The following is a 21,954-nucleotide window of genomic DNA, read 5'->3' as shown; positions in this document are numbered from 1 at the left end:
TTACCTCGTTGGCTTCTCAGCATCATACATTCTGCCGATGGGAGAGTCTCCCGAGTCCCACTGTGAACTTCTTTCATGTCCTGTGGTTGTATTTGGTGGACACTCAGTCTGAAAACCCCAGTTATCCTCTGAGTTAGACGGAGAGGAATGACAGAGGGTGTAAGCTTCAGTGTCACGTTAAGCAGTTTTCCATGGGATGAGGTCAGCCTGACTCTATCATATAACATTCTCTTTCTCAAATTTCTGGTTTTTCTGATAGAGAGTTCTTTTTAGAAAGCAAAATAAATGTTCCCAGAGCTGTTCATTGACCTGCTGTTAGCTGATTTGCTGACTCTTAACGTTTAGTAAAGGAGTCATGAAACCCAGACATGTATGCAGGAGGAAGAGTCAACTGGCGGTGTCTCATTGTCCCAGTCCCCTCAGCTTGTCCTGGTCAATCAATCTTGTGCTCTCTTCTCCACCCCCAAATACTACTTAGATTTTCATTTCTGACTTTTGATAGGAGCCGACATTTGGGTGGTGGAAATTGAGCAGAGAAGAAGATGGGTCAGAAAACGTTACGCCACAAAGCTGTTCCTTTGCTCCACTTTAAAAGTACTTTTTTTTTTCACCAGAAGAAAGAATGAGAGAAGTGTTGTAGATCAGGTCTATTATTTGCATATTTCTCTCAGGATAGGAGTCCCAGGGAAGACAACCTGATGGTCAACAGCTTGGGCTTTGTGGTCGGGGTCCTGGGACAAATCTTGTTTCCTCTGTTCACTCTCTGCATGGCCTTGGACATGGTACTTAATTCTTATATGCCTCAATGTAATCGTCTGTAAAAGTGGGATAATAATAGTACCCCATGGGCTTGTTTTAAAATTAATTGAGAAACTATATATAAAGCATTTTTTTCATAGAAACTGTTATGTAAGAGCTCAATAATAGCCATCATCATCATTGTCATCATCATAGAAATCTTGCGTTCCCATCTGTCTTTTCTATCAACTTGCAGTGTATCTTGCCCAGGCTCCTCCTCCAGTTTGCTTGATGATTGAGCATACATGACATTCCTTAATGTTCCTGAGTTTCCGTGTATAGGAGGAGGATATGAAAGGATGTTCCAGTGTTCTGTTTATTGTCTGGCAGGTTTGGAAAGGAGAGAGATTTTGTAACTTCTTCCCCTGCCCAGCTACAAGTTTGCCCCCGCTGCTTATCCTTCAGCAAAATGAGATCTCACTGAAAATACAAAGATGACAGTGACATGCTCCTGGAGCACTGGGGGGTCCTTTCAGGTGGCAGACGAGCAGCAGGGTGTGTGTGTCCCATGGCTCTGCTCCATTCACCTTGCACATCTCAGTTGGGATTCATTATTGACTTGTCTCCGTCACAGGGAAGGTTTATAGAACCAGTCCTCATGAAATCAGTCAGGACTTTATTATTAATGGATTGCTGCCAAATCTATTATTGCTAAAATTTCAGCTCTTTACAATGGATAGACCAGTTGTTAAAGCTGCACTGAAGGCTGCATTCTATTTTCTCCCCGTGGTTCATTGTTCCCTCTTCATAAGCTCTCTGTGGCTAGTGACCCATATATGATTCTCTGAAAAATTTAAGAGCTTCAAAAGTCAATCATACATTGAATGATGCCCTATATTTTTTTTCTGAATTCTTCAGTGGGGTTTGCATCTAGATTTATTTTATGGGAATAAAAACACTAAACTTTTAAACTTTGTGACATCACTCATGACATTAACTGCTAAATTATTTTCCAAACATTGATAATGCATTTAAATTTTATTAAAAAGATGGTTATTGTAAATGAGGAGTTGTGAGTTGTCTTTATTTATATAGCCATCTGTTTCAGAGTGGGAAGATAGTACACAATTTTATTTCTCCTTCAGGAAAGGAATTTAAAAATATTTGTAATATTTATTTTTAAATGCTGTTCATATGGTTACCAGGGGGAAGAAATCCAGGCCCTGATGGATCAGTCAGTACCTCCGGTAGTGTCTTTTCAGTTTCCATTTTTAATGTTATTGTGCCTTCTGGATGCTGTGTCTTACTTGAGGGAGAGAATAGTGAGCTACGGGTATTTGAAAGGTATAAGTATGAAGGAACAGCTAGCTTGGTTTTGTACAAAGAAGCCATGGGTGGTGCAGTGACACTCAGAAGAGAAACAAGACAGATTTCAGAAGGCACCTGAGACTGTTACTTGCACAGCCTCTGAGCCAAATGACAGCTTCTCTGGTTCTCATAATGTTTAAAAAACCCCTCAAACACTAAGCATATGTGTGCAAGTAGAAAGCGTGCTGGACCGTGCTGTCCCTTTCAAACATCTGTGAATCTGAGTTCAGCCTCATCTGTTTATTGGTTATGAGTGCTTCTGACATGGTAGCTGTTTTTAAATTGCTGTAGTTCATTTCGGTCAGTTCCCCATGCCAGGTTATTTCACACCTTCTGCACGGTGAAAACGACACCTTGGTTTCCCCTTCTCAAATAGGGCCCAATATGAAAATCTAATGAAAAGAAAATCTATATTTAAACCTGTAAAGTCTACAGTGAGGGAGGAGGGAGTCCCTATTTGCAGGCACAAAATTTTTTTCTAGGTAAGAGCTTTAAGGGAATGCTGTGTCTCGATGAAGAGACTAATCAGCCATGCAGTGTGAGCCACTTTGTAGCTGGATTCTTCTGCTTTACCAAGAGTGGGTATTCCACTTCCCACTGCAGCTCCGGGAATTTTGTGGGTCAGAATCCACTGTGCTTTGTGCCATCGCAGCAAAGCCACTCCCTTGTTGTGTGTGGAGATTCTCGCTGCATGTACCCCACTTTAGAGCCCGCATGCTGCAAATGGGTGGGGGAGGCAATACAGATGTCCACTTTATTACACTTCCCAACAGTGTGTATTCACGTGGCCAGGGGACCTGAATGCTGCACTCCTGACTCTGTCTTTGTGTCATGATGGGATTTTCACCAGCATGTAATTATGGATGTCAAGTGGGGTCAGAGAACTCACGTATTTTCTTCTTTTTTCCCTTCAAACTTTTTGGGATATTTAGTAAGTTTTTAGTGGAAACAGTGACCTAGACTTCCACAGCATTGCCGTGTCCTTTTGTGTTGGATTAGGGGCTCATATCCTCTGTCCTTTCTGGGGTTGGGAGTGTTCAGTTATGCCTTGCAGACAAAAGGCTTTCCCCCCACCCCCTACCCAGGGGAGGATCTGTTTTAGGATACACTGTACTCTTAACAGGTGTAAGTTCCTTTTAAAATCTTGTTTCTGGATCCTGGAGTGACTTCCTTCTATTTCTTTTCAAAACTACTAAATAAACTCTGGTAAATAAAGAGCAAAGCAAGATTCTGGATTCAGTTCTCCTTCGAATAATTTTGTGGTCATTGTTTTTACAAATATGGTGGCCAATGGCAAAATAATGCTCCTGTATTAAAACATATAATCCATAAATTTCTTTTACTTTTATTGAATTTATAAATGCAATTGAGGTGACATCAGTTAATAAAATTATGTAAGTTTCAGGTGTACAAATCTATAATGCATCGCCTTTATATTGTATTGTGTGTTCACCACCCCAAGTCAAGTTTCCCTCCATCACCATGTATCCCTGTTTATCCCTCCTACCTCCCCACTAAATCCACGCATTTCTGTGCAGGAAGTAATGTTACATATGCTGTTATAACCCATGCATATTTTCCTGTTTTTGTTCCTCACCCACTCTATCCTATTGGTTTTTAAAAATTTATAAATATATTGGGTGCTCCCACTATAAACATATTTGTGTACCTTATCAAAAAACTTTGTGTCAGTGTTCAGAATTATATTAAAGGATTATTTGAAGTTACCATGAGTTTTTGTGGGACATTTGAGTGAAATATTTACCCAAGGAATATTGAAATGATGATCACCCACATTGTACCCAGAGACTAAAGCAGATTCTGCATCTGAAGGACTTGACCTTTCTCACAATCTCAGGTCCGTCTTTGACCGTGGTAGCAGCACCTGTCATTTACACAGCTTAGAGCGCTGTGCCTAAGCCTTGAATGTGCGCACCCATCCTCCAGGGACCTTGTTAAAATCTGGGTTTTGACTCAGTGGACCTGTGGGAAGGGCTGGGGAGAGGCCTGGAATCCCAGGTGATGCCAGGCCTTGCTGGTCTGTGGCCAGCACGGGGTTGGAGAATATTCCAGATAAAATTCTGATCCCCAAAGATAACTACATTCTGAAACAACTGTATAGGCCACATAGAGAAAGAAACACCTATACAGGTCATCAATATACTCATCTATCTATGGGAGCCTATGATTAACATTGTATCTTTTATATCTATATCAAGTGAATAAGTATAACAGAAGAGAACCCAACTAAATAAAATTATTTTAACAATATACACTAAAAATTTAAGCTGCTGGGAAGACCACCTAAGTATTTCATAATAGAGTTAGCAAAACAATGACTAGGCCTCTCAGTGGTAAGTAAGCTCTGAAGCCCTGTAAGGGCTGTAACAAAACCGCAGTCACTGAAGTGGCCGCATAAAGGAATGTAATGTCCTCAAGGGTTCTGCATTCAGCTGTGTCCATTAGCCATGGATTCGGGATTTAAATAAAATTAGGTCAGACCCCAAAGAAACCGGTCAGTAGAAAAATAAGCATTTTTCAATTGACTCACAATAATAGACATTGAATTCTGGTGAGTGGGAACAGCCGGGGAAGCCTTTTCATTGACTGGAAAGGATCTAGGCTTGGGAGGCACCTCATTGTTGTGTGGTCTTCTAAGGGCTGAGTGTTTCTAAAATGGCCTGTGTTTAGTTAAAGGGGAAGGCTTATTGTAAGTTGAACACCCCATTTTTGAGTAAATATTAATAGAACACCATTTCACACTGTCTTTTGGGCTTTGAGAACATTGAAGAAATGGAAGATATGATTTTTGTGTACAATCTGGCCATAGAAATATGAGGAACACATGAGAGACACAGCAAAACAAAGACCTCCTTCCACCCCAGTAAAATTAATCAAATGCATGACAACAAATTTCAGGGTTCTTATAAAAGAGTATAAGACAGCATATATTTAAGTGACAAATTATGAGGTACAATCTAAAAATGACATAGCTCTCAGGGCATTTTGGTTGCAACAGTGGCAATGACATAGGGTCAAAACTAGCATTAAGTAGGCGGGGCCAAGGTTGCCAAATGTCCTACAGTGTCACTGCTGTGCCGTGCTGCTCACAAATAACTCCTCAGCCTGGAGGCTCAGGACTCCAGCCCCGAGACACAGTGCCAGGATCTTAGAGTTAAGGGAGACCCGCAGAGACTGAACCATCCAAGGTGTTCATGGTGCGAACCTGTCTGCTGCTGTTCTAAATGCTGAGATCCTAAGGGAAATGGAGTGTACAAGGAAGCACAGGGTGAATTTATGTGTCTGCCCTTGTCCAGTTAATCTGTTTACAATCATTTACCAGCTGCAAATCACTGCCTAGAGTTTGTAATAGAATGTTTGGGATGTAAAAGATCTTAAGAGCTGTTTACTCCACCTGCCTCATTTTACAGATGAGAAAATTGAGACCCCGAGAGTTAAGTGACTTGTTTAAAGTCACTTAGTTCTGACTTAGGTGAGCAACAGGCTTGCTTGTGTGTTAGCTAATTTTCTGAGCGTGACTTTGGGTAAGTCTTGGTTCTGATAAAACGTAGCTAGAAGTAAAAGTACACTCATGCATGTATCCCTCTGTATACATATAGCGAACACATCCTGTGTCTTCATTCCATTTAGCCAGGCACACTGCCACCTCCACACACACGTGAGAAAAGGAGAAAAAAGAGACTATAACCAAAGAAAGGACAGCTTACTCTTATTTTTTAAAAACTAAAAAAAAAGATTTTGTTGGTTTATTTTTTGAGAGAGGGAAAGGGAGGGAGAAAGAGAGGGAGTGAATCAATGTGAGAGAGAATCATTGATCAATTGCCTCATGCGCCCCGACTGGAGACCAAACCCTCAACCCAGGCATGTGCCATGACCAGGAATTGAACGAGTGACCTTTCACTTTGCAGGATGACAGCCAACCAACTGAGCTACACTGGTCAGGGCAGGACAGCGTACTTTTAGATCTTACAGGTTGAGGTTAGAGGTGAAGGTAGCTGTCATGAGTTGTGATTCCAATGGCATTAGAAATCTCTACCCCCACCCCAAATACCCAGTCCACCCATCCCCTGGTGGCTGACATTTCTTTTACAAGTGACGAAGCTTTGTATTCTATATTGTTAAAGTTCAAATAATTCTGGCAGAAATAATACTCTCATTTAAGTGTTCAAAAACTTAGAAATGAGTGACAGTGTTGTTCTTTTTTTTTAAATTAGGAGCAGATTTTGAGAGAAGATACTGAGTAGGAAAAAGCCCACAGGCCCTCATTGGGTAATGGGTGAAGGGAAAAACAAGTGTAAGAGGTTGTTGGAATGTCAGGGTTTTTTGCTTGTTTCACTTTTGCATTAGACTTGTGATGCATATTTCTTTTATGAATGTCAAAAGACAGTGACTTAGCTTAATGTATGATGCATGATGTATGTTTTCTGTGGGTCAACTTGGAGTCTTTTCAAGCAGTTCTTTTTCTGGCGTCTGCCTTCATGACGAGTGTGAAGAGGCAGAGAAGAAGATCACATTCTGACTCAGTAAAATGCCGATCACCAGGAAACGGGTGATTCAAAGGGACAGTTTTCAGCCCAAATGAATTCACTTGAAATGAATGCCAACTGTAACTTAATTAAGTTGTGCTCTTTCAAATCCACTGCTGTGAGTATGGGAGACAGTTGTCTGGCTTTTACATAGCTCCAAGCTAAAACTGTAGGTCAAACTGTGACTTTTGGAGCCTCCAACACTGTTTGAATTTGTAACAATTTTTACTGAATTTTGAGTCTGCTAGCTACAGTACAGACTCCTGTTAATAAAGAGTGAACCAAAATAATTGAATCAGATGAACACTCAAGGGTGTGCCTCTCTAACCTTGTTCAAAATTCTAGCCTCTATTGAATTTACTGGCAAAAAAGAAATTCAGGAATTTATTTTGGTATTTGTGATGATTTCTTTTCTTTGTCTTCAAATACCATGAGGCATTGTTGCGTATGTAAATTTTGTCACTTCAGTTTCTAAATGGAACAAGGAAGTGTGAAAAAATGCAGCCGCAGAGAAATTATGTATATCCTTAATTCCTATTACTATGGGAATGCCTGTTGCTTTTAGGCAGTGCTGATAGGATAGCTGTTTACTGGGATGGGCTTTGGGCTGAGGAACCAAAGGTGTTTTCTTCTGAACTCATGATCGGCAAAAGCTACTTAAACCAATGGAAGACCCACATAAATTAATAAAAAACCTTGACCAGACCCTTCAAGCAGAGATTTGAAAGGAGAGATGCTGTTGGTAGTTATAAAATAAAGAGCTAAAAAACAGTCTTTGCCCTTTGGTGGAGACAGTCATATTGCTGAGATTAAACTATCCCTAAAAGAATAATTACAACCCAGGGTATACAAAATATTGGAGCAGAATAAATGCACAGTCATTGAGGCGAATTCTTAATAAAGGATTTGTCTGAGTGTGTGAAATTCAATCAACAAGAGCAATTTTTGAGAAGATTCTTGAATAATATAATTGTCGGTCCATGGCTTGGTGTGGGTGTGCCTATGCTGAGGGCACAGACAAAGAATGTGTAAAGGACAGTGAGAGCTGATAGTGTATGAAATGTCCAAGGGTCTTCTGTGCCTGGAATATCCACAGTCACTGGCTTTTGTACTTGGTCAAGAGCCCATGTCCTTAAATATATAGAGAGCTATTAAAAATATAATTCTGAAAACTATTTTCTCAATCGTTTCAGCAGTGATTACTGACAATTAAATTTCTTTAATTTCAAATGCTAATTTAGTGTAACTGATTATGTGAACCTATTTCAGACACCTTCAGCAAAGAAAACAGGCACAAATACGATTATTGCAAGTCACGTTACTAAACTACTCTTACCCTATTTCAAAATACCAACTCAGTCAATTTAATGAATTTTAATATCATTTGTGTATTTCTTTGTATACCTTCCTAGGATTATAGCCTTACTTATTTAGATACCTTCTAGGGGTTTCAGGAATAATATTTTTTGAATCATCCTGGTGTTGTGTAATGTATACAAATCTACAAGTAACACAATGCCTTCTCCGAATAGCCGGGGTGATAGGATCTGAGTTGCGGACCATTGGGGTCTTGGTTGCTTTTTTCCAAAGTGATTCAGATCTGAGTCACTGGTTAGCAGTGGAGTTGAGTTTTCTTTCTAAGGGTTACATTTCCCAGAGTTATTAAAATTTAACTTATTTCCAAAGTAATGCTTTTGAAAATGCTTATATGGTTGCACTTAAGTCCTCTTTGCAATCAATCTGGTGTCTGTCCACCAGATACATGCATTCTCTGTAAAACATCGCTGAACTGACATCACATACCCTTTAGTCTGTCGTTGAGTTACACTGACCTGGTCTGCCATCACCGGAACATCCTGTGTGGCATCTTTCTGCACTCTCCACAGCTTGGGTCAGCCGTTCTTACTCTTGGTACCGTTCCTGCTTGGGATCCTCAGCTCACAGTTCCATGTGTTCAGGAACCAACCGTGTCCTCTTGTATTCATCCTTCCTTTATAACTGCCGTCTGCCCTTTATATTAACTTTTCTCTCTTGAAACCATAACAAACTCATGGTTTTTCAATACCTCAACCTGCTCCATTTAACCATAATTTTATCTTCCTTTTGATACTCAGATATATAATCACAGGTTAGCCAGTGAGAACCCTGATAGGCAGATTCCTCTGTCCTTCTTGCATTGTTCCTGACATTTTGGAAAGGATCCTAGTTTTCTGGTAACAGCTGGCTATTTCACAGCTGTTTTGTGCTTCCTGTCCTGTGAACTGGAATCAGGTCACTTCCCAAGGGTTCCTCTTTTGTCTGTCCTTGGTTATAGGCTTCTCTCTAGCTAGTGTTCAGTTGGTTATTCAGGATGATTTCTCTGCAATTTAGTTGTAATTCCAGATTGGTCCTGGGAGGAGGTTAGTGTAGCTTCCACTTACTCCTCCGCCATCTTGGATCTCTCCGGGTTCCTCTTTTTCATAGTGGAGAATTGGAACGTAGGCCAAAATCTGGGCACTGGGGATGTACACGAAAGTCACTAAGTGGATCAAAGGGCTACTGTTTGGTGGTTGGAAAAAGCTGCCTTTCTGAGGTTAGAGGTTCCCATTAATTATTTCCATCTGGACACACCATGCTTCTGCCCTTTTCTTTCTTATGAGATTTTATCCGTTGTCAGGCTTTCTACTGCACCAACCATAATAAGCATTTCTTGTGAAAAGAAAGATTCTATTTGAGGAAGGGAAAAGTTTCTTTAGGTTGCCAACAGGTTCAAAGAAAGATTCAAGTGAAGATTGAGCAGCAGGGCCTAGCACTTGTGCATAATCTGGTTTCTAGAATCCTCTTTCATTGCTAGAACTCCAGTCCACTCACTCTTCTCTTCATGTACCCTGGACACTTCAATGGTTTTATTCTACAAGCTGCCAGAAATTGCAGCTTTCTGAGGGAAATAGTACGATTCTTACTTTTTACCTCGCTCATTCTTCTGTAGGCCAAACCTTGCTTTATCTAATTTGGGGTCTGCTGGGGGAGTTGCCTGACAAGCTCATGAGGTCAGACACAAGGTTGATTCCTTTCTTGGATCTTTATGGAGGGTTTGGATTCTGCTTTCTCTTGTGTTTGCGGTTAACAGAGATGACCAGGTCACGTTTAAGTTGTTTGTTTCAAAGATTGGAAACTTGAAACTTTTCCAGAACAGTCACTTTGCCCTATGTGGAAAACTCAAGTATAGATTACTTTCCTGGATGAAGATGCATGCACAAAGCAGATGCCGATATAGGTATTATTCACGTAAACTCCAGACCAAGTGGAGACCAGCATAAATCGTGTATGAAGGTAATTATGGGCAGAGTTTAGTCCCAAGCTTTATAATGCTGATGAAGTTAGGCCAGGCAGAAAAGTTTCAGTGTGTGGTTGTTTATTGATAGTGGTCCTAGAGTCATCCTTATTTTCTCCTGGATCTGATACAGTGTATCAAATTCAGAAAGTGGTATCTGCAACATGTTCCTAAGAACATTCTGCTCAAATATCAAAGTGCTTCAAGCAATTTCACTGTATTCAGGCGAGTGTATTAGTTTTCTATTGCTGCGTGACACACCACCACAAGCTCAACCAGGTTATTATCCCAGTTTCTATAGTTTAGAGGTCCAGGCATGGCATTTCTCTCCGCCAGGTCTTATTGGGCTGAAATCAAGGCATTGGGTGTGGTTGTGGTTCCGACCTGGAACTTGGGATTTCCTTACAAGCTCACTAGTTGTCAGCAGAACTTTCTTGTAGTTGTAGTTCCATGGTCCCCATTTTCCTGCTGGCTGTCAGCCAGTGACCACTCTCAGCTCCTAGGGACTGCTCTATAGACTACGCCATGAAATGTTTGCTTTCTTGCAGGCTAGCCAGGTGACATCTCTCTTCTTTTCTGTGGCTAGTTGGAAAAACGCACTGCTTTTAAAGGACTCTTTTGATTAGGTCTGGCCCAGCCAGGACAATCTCATTCGCTCTATCACATGATGTAATATAATCGTGGGAGTTCTATCTCATCATCATATTCATTTTGGAGGGGAGAGGATTATTCAAAGATGGGGGACATTGGGTATCATGTGAGAATTCTGCTGATCATAGTCAGCTTGTGGTTTTAAAAAATCTTACTTTTGTTGATAGCATTTTATGTGTGTATATATGCTTATTGTTTTTGGACAATTGCTTTTGGGTAATGTTTCAGAGTTTTTGCCCTTTTGAGCAAGAGAGCATGAAAACTACTAATTTGAGTGAATGTTCTTAAATCTGATTAATGAATTCAGAGAACCTTATTGAGCTTTTCTGTGGGCCAGGCACTGAGCAAGACACTGTAGGGAAAGGGTGCATGCAATAATGTGGACGCCTTTGCCTGCGTGCAGCTGGGCGGGAGGACACAGCATCTGGAATGTGTCCTGTTGACAGGGTGCCAGGAGAACATGGTGCCAAGAAACCACTGTGGGGTGGTGATATATTTTAAAAATTGTATATGAACTAGAAACTAACTAGCAAGATATATGTTTCTGAATGTAGTAAAATCACAACCATAGGCACGTTCTCATATAAGTATACTGTTTCTAAGAAGTTTATTTTATGTTAATGGTTGTTTTCTACTTGTATTTTGTCACTTGCTAAGAGATGATAAAACTGATCCATGTGAAATGCTTACAAATGTTTGTGGGAAATGTTTTAAATTTAGAAAATTTTGTTGAAATGCATTTTCCTCTTAAAATAAAAAAAAGCTGCTCTGTCTTAATGTAGAATACCTTAGACAAGCCAGTTTTTGGCTGTTGCATAGTTTTTATTGAATGTTTACAATTATCAAGTGTGCCAGTGTCCGCTCCATCAAGTGAGAGGCTAACCTGACTGAAAAAACGTTAATATTAGGACCCTTAATATAAGGCATGAGGAAGGAGATGAGGGTTTACTCCCAGTAGGTTCTGTTACAGTTTCCCTTGCTTAAATTGTACCGACTCAGAGAGTTATCACAATTTTCAGTTGGAGTATCTCTGTCTCCTAAAGTTAACAGCCTTGTGAGTCTCAGTTTTGTCAGAATTGAGAGCAGGAAGGGCAGCAAACAAAAGGCTTACATGAGTTTATACGATTTCATGAACTGGTTAAGAATTAGGTTCGTTCTATTCACTTTACGGTGTCCTTCTAGCTCTTCTTTTCTCAGCTGACAGGTTGGGGTCACATTTGTCATTGAGCCCTTGTTCATATTTTGTGCTGTGCCTGTGTCAGTGTACATGTGCTGCACATTTATATTTTATAGTGAAAACTTCCCCATATATCTAGAAAAAAAATGTTCACCATGTATTTTCCTAGACAAAGAGGAAAAAAAGTGTTCTATCTAAAAAAGAAGCCCATTTTACTAAGAGAGCTCAAACACCTCAAATAAAAAAAGAATGGGGGGTTGAATAGAACATAGTATATTCACAATGAAGCGTGCAGGTGGTGTGTTGCAGAATTGTGCACCTGAAACCTGTATGATTTTGTTAACCAGTGTCACCCCAATAAGTTTAATAAAAAAGAAAATAAGTAAAAATAAGATAAAACTAACAAACAAACAGAAGAATGTATCGCATTTTTCTTGGCAAAACCAAGAGCTGTTTCTGTGCGATTTGTGCTGTTCTTAAGGATGGAGTTGAGGTCAGACCATGATCACTGCTTTCCCATCATTTATGTGTCAGTTCCATCCTCACATTATTCCATGTTGTATATTCTATACATGTTTATCACCTCTTTGGATTTATGTATGCATATGTAAGTCTTCTTTCAGGTTAAGTGAGAAACAATATTTATGGCTCAAACAGAGAGATTAGCTTCTTTCTGAGAGTGTCTTGGTAAATTGAAAGATCCATGATGCACTGCTTCCTGTGTTTTGTTCTTCACCCTTTAATTTTTACTTCTTTTCAGCCTTGTTTTGTAGTTGCTGTGTATAGATCTTGCACATATTTTGTCAGATTTATCACTAAATGTTTTATACTGTTTGAAGCTGTTGTAAATTGTGTTTTTCTGATTGTGACTAGTATTTAGAAATACAAATGATGTTTTGCATATTGATTTTGTATTTTACACCCTTGATAAACTTATGCATTAATTCTAGTGGTCTTTTTGGTTTATTTTGGTAGATTTCATTGGATTTTCTACATGGACTGTAATGGTCTTCTGTGAATAAAGGTTTTTTTTTTTTCCGTTTCCAATGCGAATGCTTTTTATTTCCTTTTTCTTGCCTTGTGGCATTGTCTAGAAGTTATAATACAACAATTGAATCAAAGTGATGAGTGTACATCCTTGATTTGTTCCTCTTCTTCGGTAAAAGATGTTAAGTTTCTCACCATTAACTTTTATGTTAGCTGTAGGTTTTTTTTGTTTTGTTTTGTTTTTGTAGATGCCCTTTATCAGGTTGAGGGAATTTCCTTCTGTTTCTTAATGTGTTTAGTTTTTGTCATGAATGGATGCTATATTTTGTCATATGCTTTTTTTGAGTCTACTGAGATGATCATATGATTTTTTAAAGGATCTGTGTATTAGTTATCTGCTGCTGCATACAAAATTACCCTAAAATGTAGCATCTTTAAAACAACAAATATTTATTTTATCTCACATTATCTGTGGAATTAGAATCTAGGTGCTCCTGAGCGGGGTGCCTCTGGCTCAGGGTCTCTCGTGAGGGTCTCTCAGGGTCTCTCCTGGCCTCAAGCAGAAGGCCGGGACTGTGCTGGCACTTGCGGGCACAACTCACGTGATTGTTCGAGGCCTCAGTCCTTGTGCACATGAGCCTGTCCATGGGGCTGCCGTCTGCTGTGGCAACTGGCTCCCCCAGACTAGAGAACTCAGAGAGAAGGACCGAGAGGAGGAGAGTACCAAAGCACAAGTCGTGGTCATCATTTCTAATCTTTTCCCAGAAGCGGTAGCCCAGGATCTCCACCATGCACGATTTATTGGGTACAGGTCAACAGGTGCAGCTTGCACTCAAGATCTGGGGACTAAATAAGGGTGAGAAAGCTTGGAAAGTGGCCAACATGGGGAGCAGTTTGTGAGACTTTCTCCCACTGTACATGAAAATGATGAATTACCCATTTTTGAATGTCAACCTTGCCTTCCTGGGATTAACACTACTTTCTCATGATTTATTATCCTTTTTATATATTATTGGATTCAATTTGTTAAAAATGTGCCAATAATTTTTGCATCTATATTTATAAGAGAAATTGGTCTGTAGTTTTCCTGTAATGTTTTTGTCTGGTTTTGGTGTTGAAATGATGCTCGTTTCCTATCACGAGTTGGGAAGTAGTCCCTCCTCTTCAGTTTTTTGGAAGAGTTTCTGCAGAATTGGTATTATTTGTTCCTTAAATGTTTGGTTTACTTCAGCAGTGATGCTCTCTGGTCCTGGAATTTTCTTTTTCATAAGGTTTTTTGTTAAGATTTAAGTTTATTACTAGACATTGGCCTATTCTGTTTTTTTTTATTTTTATTATTATTTTTGAGTGAGCTTCAGTAATTTTTGTCATTTAAGGAATTTGTTACATTTGTGTTGCTGACTTTATTGGCATAAGGTTGTTCCCAATATCTGTAGACTCTGTAGTGAAGTCACTGCTTTCATTTCTAACCTTGGCAATATATATATTTTTACCTTTTATCTTATCAATCTGGCTAGAGCTGTATGTTTTTTTTTTTTTTAAGTCTTCTCTGAAAACTAGCTTTTGGTTTCATTGGTATTCTGTATTCTATTTCATTTATTTCCACTCTGATATTTAGTCATTATTTTCATTCTTGTGCTTATCTGAGGCTTCAATTGCTTTTCTTTTTCTGGTACTTTAAAGTACAATCTCATTGCTTTGAGACCTTTCATCTTTTCTTCTGTGTGCACTTCATACTATAGTTTTTCTACAGCTTAAGTACTACTTTAGCATCCTGCCATTTCAATATTTTGTTTTATCTACATTTAGTCAAGATACTTTCTGATTCTCCTTTTGCATTATTTAGTTTCCAAATATTTGCTGTCATGCTTATCTTTTGAAGTACTTCCCTCCCCATCCCCAGCTTTTTTTAAAGATATTTTCTTCAACATTGGTTTTGCCTTTGTGTTGTTTTCTTTGTATTTCTTGTGCTTGGGGTTCATTGACTTCTCAGGCCCATGTGTTTATATTTTATAATCATAATTCAGTTGTTTCAGTTATGTGGGTGGTTTCACATCCACATTACCTGTATTGAGTGTTACTTTCACTTCCTTAAGGACACATAAACCCTTAGAAATACCTAGTGCCTCTAATCTCCTGGTGATAAGTTGTGAGTTTTTGATTATGAGTAGAGGACTGTGTCTTTTAAAGGCCTCTATTTTCTGCTCTCATAAAAAAAATGATGATACCCTTCCCATTTGACTTAGTTAGAGTCCAATCTGGGCCGAGTAGTTAAGACACATTCTTAGAACTGAGTTAATGCTGAATAGCACACAGAGTTTAGTGTGTTTCCTTCCGTACGTTTCACGGAGCTCAGACGTATGTTCGCAGATGTCTGTGTCTGTGTCCGTACCTGTCTGCAGGTGTGTCCGTATCTACTGATATCTATTCATGCACACGGAGACGTTAGTTCCCATGTGGAATCAATCACATGTAGATCTCAGACACTTCATAGTTTTACTTTGGTCCGTATCTACTGATATCTATTCATAAACACAGATATGTTAGTTCCCATGTGGAATCACATATAGATCTCAGACACTTTATAGTTTTACTTTAACAAACATATCTGAAATATCTTCTTTCCCTGTGTTTTTAAATAGGGGTGTGGAAATTTCACAAGAAGAAAAAAACTTAAAAAGCAATTTCAGAGTTATCTTTTCTCTAGAGGGAATGATAAAGCTTCCTTGCTTTACAGACAAGCTAGAGGCCATCAAGTTATTTAATAAGAACAATAAAGTCTCAGGAGTATAGGGAGAATGAAGGAGTTAGAACTTAAAGCAGAAAACTAGCAGCAAAAGCCAGAGAGACTGAGATGAGCTGAGAGAGTGGGGCGGGCTGTGCGGGCAGAGAGCGAGTGGAGAAGTTGGGAAGGGGTAGGGGTTTAGTGGAGAAATGTACCAAAATCTTAAAATGTGTTAGTTAATGTTTTTCTTTTATAGTATTATTCCTTTTTATCCATTATTTTTGGTATTTAAAAAAAACGTTATTTTTTAAAATGTCAACATCTTTAACCATATTAGCTTTTGAATATGTCCCATTCCAGTTTGGGCGTGAAATCAAGATGGGGACAGATTTTGTTTTTCTTCTGTAGAGAACTTTTCTTTTTCTTTTTTTCTTTTTCTTTATTTATTTTATTGTTGTTCAAGTACGGTTGTCTCCATTTTCCCCCCACCACTCCTACCTCCCCCCCATCCTTTGGCTTTGTCCACCCGCAATTCTATACCCTTTGGCTTTGTCCACGGGTCCTTTATACATGTTCCTTGACAACCCTTCCCCTATTTTCCCCCATTATCCTTCTTCCCATCCCCTGTCATTACTGTCCATTTGGTCTTTGTTTCAGTGTCTCTAGTTCTGTTTTGCTTGCTTGTTTGTTTTGTTGGTTAGGGTTCCACTTGTAGGTGGGATTGTATGGTATTTGTCTTTCACTGTCTGGCTTATGTCACTTAGCATAATGCTTTCCAGTTCTATCCATGCTGTCACAAAGGGTAGGAGCTCCTTTTTTCTTCCTGCTGCGTAGTATTCCATTGTGTAAATGTACCATATGAGACTGATTTTAAACATTCATATTTGAGAATAAAACTTTTGAAGAACATAATCTTTTTCTCTAGCTTGTGTTAACTGCTTCTAGATGATCCATGAATTAAAATTTAGCTCAACTGATTTTTTTATTAAGGCAAGTTATCCAACTTCTTAATTCAGAAATAGTCTGTCTCACTTGGCAGTCAGATGGTAAAACATGTGACAGAGTTCAGGAACCACCTGGGGCATTAGCAGTCGAGGCCTTAAGTTTCCTGTTTTAGGGATACATTTTTAGTATCAGCCCTAAGTGAGTATGAGCAAAATAAGTATGAGGAACTTTTTTAAACTTTATTTTTATTGTTAACACTATTACAGATGTCCCCATCCTCACCCTTTGCCCACATCCACCCAGCCCCCACCCCCTTTTCCCCGTGGCCATCGCCACACTGTTGTCTGTGTGTAGGAGTTATGTGTGTATAGGTTTTTTGGTCAATCCCTTCACCTTCCTGCATCCAGCCCCCACCTCCCTCCTGACGGCTGTCAGCCTGCTCCCTGTTTCAATGCCTCTGTGATTGAACCTGGTGTAGCTTTTAGAATGTGGCCTTTTTGAGTGTTCCCTGAAGTTAAGGGAATAGCAAAATCAGCATGTTTTTGATGTTAAAGTTTCAAGGGAGAGTTCTGAGTTTAATTTCTTTCTTTCTTTTTTCCCCCAGATATGTGTCACAAAGATGTCTACACGGAACTGCCAGGGAATGGACTCAGTGATCAAACCCCTGGACACAATTCCTGAGGATAAAAAAGTCAGGGTTCAGAGGACACAGAGCACTTTTGACCCATTTGAGAAACCGACTAATCAAGTAAAGAGGGTCCACTCAGAGAACAATGCTTGCATTAACTTCAAGACGTCCTCTACTGGCAAAGAGTCTCCTAAAGTTAGGCGGCACTCTAGCCCCAGCTCAGTAAGTGCAATTGCCTCCATTATCAGTGGGGAAACAGAAGGAGTAGCCCTCTTAGAGGAGTAGCATGCTTTGCTAAAAGAGGGCAGGTGGCTCTGTCAGTGCATTGTGATGCATCCTGTCCCAGGGTGGTTTAATGTCTTAGAAGAGAGACTGTGTACTTGAGCAAACTATGTGCAGACTCTATTCAGATGCACCCAGCAAGCAAACGAGACATGATTCAAATTATTTTTGGAAAAATAATTTTTTTTCTACTTGTTTTCAGTTAGAGGAATTTATAATTGAAAACCCTTTGGTATCTCAGACCCTTGGAGAAGATACTGAACTTTGTTGTGCAGACAGTAAGGATAGTTTTGAATTTGGCAAGTTTATGAAGAAAGTCATTTCGGAATGAATGTTAAAATGTGCTCACTTGTCTTATTTCAGTTTGTTTCCAGTGTAAGTATTTAAAAATGTAAGAGCTAGACATTGAATCTTCTTAAAGAGAAATCCTTTTCATTATAATAGAATTTTCTAAATTCAAACCATATCAAGTCTTGCCTTTTGACCCTTAGAGGTATAAAGATCTGAGGTGATTGCTGCTTTTGACTGTAAAATTTTTACTGAAACCCATATTTCCAAGACTGGCCCGCATTTAACATTATTAAAGAATCCTCACGATCTTCTAAATTAAGTAATTTTCAGATTTAACTTACGCTTAAGGACCTTTTGAACAAATGCTCTTAAAAGGTAAGAGGTGTATGCTAAAGGAATTTTAACTCTGTCATCTTCCTAAGAAAATCATGCCATTTCACAAGTTTTAAATATTAATTTCCACGAGAGCCAAACAGAGCAAGAAATGTCACTGCTAGACAATTCAATTTAATTAAACTGTACAACACTGCACAAATTTTGTGTCACATTTTGTGCTAATGAAGCTGAAATAAATATTGGTAATGTAAAACATCTGTGAGGAGAATTGATTATCTGGTTTTCCCCAAACTGACCCCATAATCCTCTCTGTGACGGCAAGGCGGACCCATCTACGTCGAGTTCTAGCACTAACTCCTGGGAGAGCACTTAGGTTCAGTGTCATTTAGAAGAAATGAAAGGAGCTGTTGTGAATGATTAAGCTTGTATTATGGAAAGAGAATTACATATTTTTATTATATATTAACTTTGTTATTATTATGTCAACTTATAAATAATAGAGAAATTAGTGTTTCCAGGTATTGCAGTGAGGCATGCTTACACTAAAAATTATTCACTATTTAAATGTAATATAAATTTAACTAGTCTTGTATTTTATCTGCAATACTAGTTGTAATATACTGCTGTTTCATTTTGTTTGTTGCTCAGACTATTTCTGCTTTGGTCATTGGGAGCTCTGTGTCTTTCTGAGGTGTCTTTATCCCTTTGTGTTTTGAACACGTCCTTGCTTCCTGGCCCTGCGGAACAGTCTTGGCTTATATCATACTTTCCAAGCCCCACACTCAGAATCAGTTCTGGTTCCACTGATTGAAAAATGGTATATAGAAGCTAGGATGTGGGTCCTGGGTATGCTTGTTGCTATTGGGGGTTATGTAGTTTTAAAAGTCAGAGTACCTCTAGTATAAATGACAAAGGGGTTTCAATATTTATTTTTAATTTTTAATAAAGATTTAAAATCCTTATTAAGAAAAGTTGAGGCTTAGGTCTGATGTTCTTTGTATTTCTATCTTTAAAGTTAAATTTTATTTTTATTAAAGTAATGCTTGAACATAGCTTGAAAGATCAAATGGGAGAGGGTTTTGGGCGTGTGATAGCGGCATAGGTTCTGAAGGAGCTCGTATAATTTGAGCAACCAGTATAGTAAAACCAGAGCAATGGATAACATTGACAACAAACAGAGGGCGGGGTGAAAGTGGGTTTGCTGTTGTTCATATGGGAAACAACACAATAGTTAATAATAATACAAGAATAAACTCTGTTTCCCCATACAACTATAAACCTACGCTTGCCCCACTTTGTATAGCAGACAAGGCATCTCCATGAACCTTAAAACAGTGGTGAGGGAAACAAACCGTGAACAGTGTTAAGAGCTGTGTGGTACCTGAAAGTGTGAGGGAGGAAAGTCAGGGAAGGCAAGGGGCTCGTGACTACCCTCAGAGCCAGGAAACTTCCACATTTGCATTGGTGAGGCATACTGGCAGCTTGTCGGGCCATTCTTAGGACAAGGACAACCACTGAGATGGGACTTTGATGGCTCCTTTGAGTGGATGAGTGCAAGGAGACCATGATGTGGTTTGCTGGTCTTTCTCCTGTGACTTCTGTAGACTGTCCAGTTGGTGCCCCTTCCAGGACACAGCCCTGCGCCGAAGAGGAAGTGCTGGGGGAGACAGACTTGCAAGCCGGGCAGGTCCGCCAGGGACAAAGGAAGTAGAAGGCCCAGAAGGGAGTGTTGAGAGAAGCAGATGGGGCAAGATAGTGTGTGCTAGATTGTCTTTCTCTTTTTTTTAAACTTCATGGAAATAAAGTCGTTTATTCCATAAAGCTGGAAGAGCTTTATGGAGTAGAGGCCAACGCCTCTATTCTTAAACTACAGAAAAATTCAGAGGCTACCCAGCGATCAGGCCCAGGAAGAGGAGGCACTCAAAAAATGTCTGAAACAAATAAGCCTGTCAAACACCTCTTGAAATATACCAATTTAGATAAAAATCATTCTTTACAGTTTGCCTGAATTTTAGAGTGCCACTGCCTGGGCAAAATCAGGAGGAACAGGTAAATGTAATGGCCACTTAAGAATAGAGGCCACACGCCTCTATTCTTAAACTACAGAAAAATTCAGGTTACTTAAAAACAACCAGTAGAAAAGTTACTGGTTGAATCCCATAGAAAACCATGGGGGCAGGGTGGGGGCGGGGAGGAATAAGGAGCTGAATAATATCTTTACAGATAATGAAAGCCAAGTAAGTGGAGTTTTAATGATGTATCTGGTAAATCCGAAAGAATCAATGGAACTACTACAAAAAAATGAGAGTTACCTAAATAGCAAGTCATGAAATTAACATACAAAGCCCAATTCTAACACTTATAAAAACTGTTGTAGAAACCGTTACACACACCGTGTCTTCCCGCCTCTGTACCTCCTTCTCTGCTGCTCACACACTGGCCATTATCTGTGTTAGGAGCTGGGACTAGCGTCACGGAACCAAGACTGCCTGACTTCAGTGACCGTTACATTTACCTGTTCCTCCTGATTTTGCCCAGGCAGTGGTGCTCTAAAATTCAGGCAAACTGTAAAGAATGTGATTTTTATCTAAATTGGTATATTTCAAGAGGTGTTTGACAGGCTTATTTGTTTCAGACATTTTTTGAGTGCCTCCTCTTCCTGGGCCTGATCCCTGGGCAGTGTTCGTATTCTCACTTACAGGACAGACTTTCCCTCCCCTCTTTCTGCCGCCCCCTCCAGCCAGCTGTGCTCGTCAGTAGTGGGCCTGGGAGTCGCTGTTGGAGACTGCCTGCCTGTCTGTTGGCCCAGTTTAGACGGGATTTTATTGAGCTGTGCTGTTGTAATCTGAGTTTAAAGAGAATGTCTGTTCAGGTATTCGTATTGAGATTATTGTCCTTGATACATTCCAAAAATTCCTCAAAATTTACTTCCTTCTATCACCACCCCCCTCCCCAAACCTTGCCCCCTTAACCCCACATCCCATGATAGGCAAGCTCAGTCTAGAGAGAGGGGAGAAAGGTGCAAACTTGAAAATGAGGGTTCCACTTCCATTCTCAGATGGTTCTCCTTGGGGGGTCTCATCTTGATATTGCCTTCTTCTTATGGGGACGAGGTAATTCCCAGATAGAACCAAGTCCCCTGGTCAGGTTGTCACCATGCATAGTGCTTGGGTCTGTCCCTCTGTCTAGCATCTAGATCTGTTTGGTAACCAAGTTACCCATCCAACTATGGATGACCTTAGTGTGGCTGTGTTTAATGGAAACGCGGGATGATAGAGCCTGTTCTGGAGATCAAAGGCAGTAGAGAAATTAGGCAAGGTAGCTCTCATTCCAAATCCTGGTTGTTTAATGAGGTCACGGAGTTCTGATGGAATCCTTCCCACTTTATCCCCACACTCACTCTCACAATTGCAGTATAATGTAATAGAGTGGTGATTCTTTCTTGTGGTTTTCCTGCAAGTTAGGGGTCATCAACAGACTTAATCAAGGGGTTATGTACAAAGGTTAAAATCTATTTCAGTGAATTCAGTATGAAACTATGGATGTTTTTGTAGTCACATCCCAGTATCATTACAGTGAACACAGAGGTATACTCATGCAGTTTTTAAATATACAGTTCAAAACTCATCCCTGCTTGTAGAAATAAGGTTTCAGTAGGTGACAGACTTAGTTATCATTTAGTGTTTCCTCCTTTTAGGTGGGAGGTAGGTGTTCATTATGATTCTACCAATGTAATACTGGCAGAAAAGAAAAGTCAGTTTTTGATTCCAGTTAACTTGGCTTGAATTCTAGCTCTGCCATTCACTGTGGATCTTGGATGAATTAATTTATTTCTTCAGTCTTTAATTTTTTCAGATTCAAGCATGGATCCTAACAGAACCAACCTCAGGGTGGTATTGCAAGGACTGAATTTAGTTAGTGTATTTAAAGTGATTAGCTCAAAGTCTGGCACACAGTAAATGTTGG

General features: G+C 39.6%; 1 protein-coding gene across 6 annotated transcripts in view; it reads left to right on the top strand.

Moving 5' to 3' along the window:
• CDK14 (cyclin dependent kinase 14) overlaps positions 1 to 21,954 on the top strand; it is a 548,605-nt gene that overhangs the window by 114,138 nt on the left and 412,513 nt on the right. For all 6 annotated transcript variants that reach the window (XM_045828168.1, XM_045828171.1, XM_045828174.1 and 3 more), the window contains one exon: positions 17,056 to 17,301. In XM_045828168.1, the coding sequence (XP_045684124.1) occupies positions 17,056 to 17,301 (246 nt within the window). The remainder of the gene's footprint in view (positions 1 to 17,055; positions 17,302 to 21,954) is intronic.

The sequence above is a fragment of the Phyllostomus hastatus genome, unplaced genomic scaffold, assembly GCF_019186645.2.
Source record: "Phyllostomus hastatus isolate PE091 unplaced genomic scaffold, TTU_PhHast_1.1 phas_scaffold_78, whole genome shotgun sequence".
Lineage (NCBI taxonomy): Eukaryota > Metazoa > Chordata > Mammalia > Chiroptera > Phyllostomidae > Phyllostomus > Phyllostomus hastatus.
Note: the sequence above shows the minus strand (reverse complement) of the source record. Positions and strands in the feature narration are given on the sequence as shown.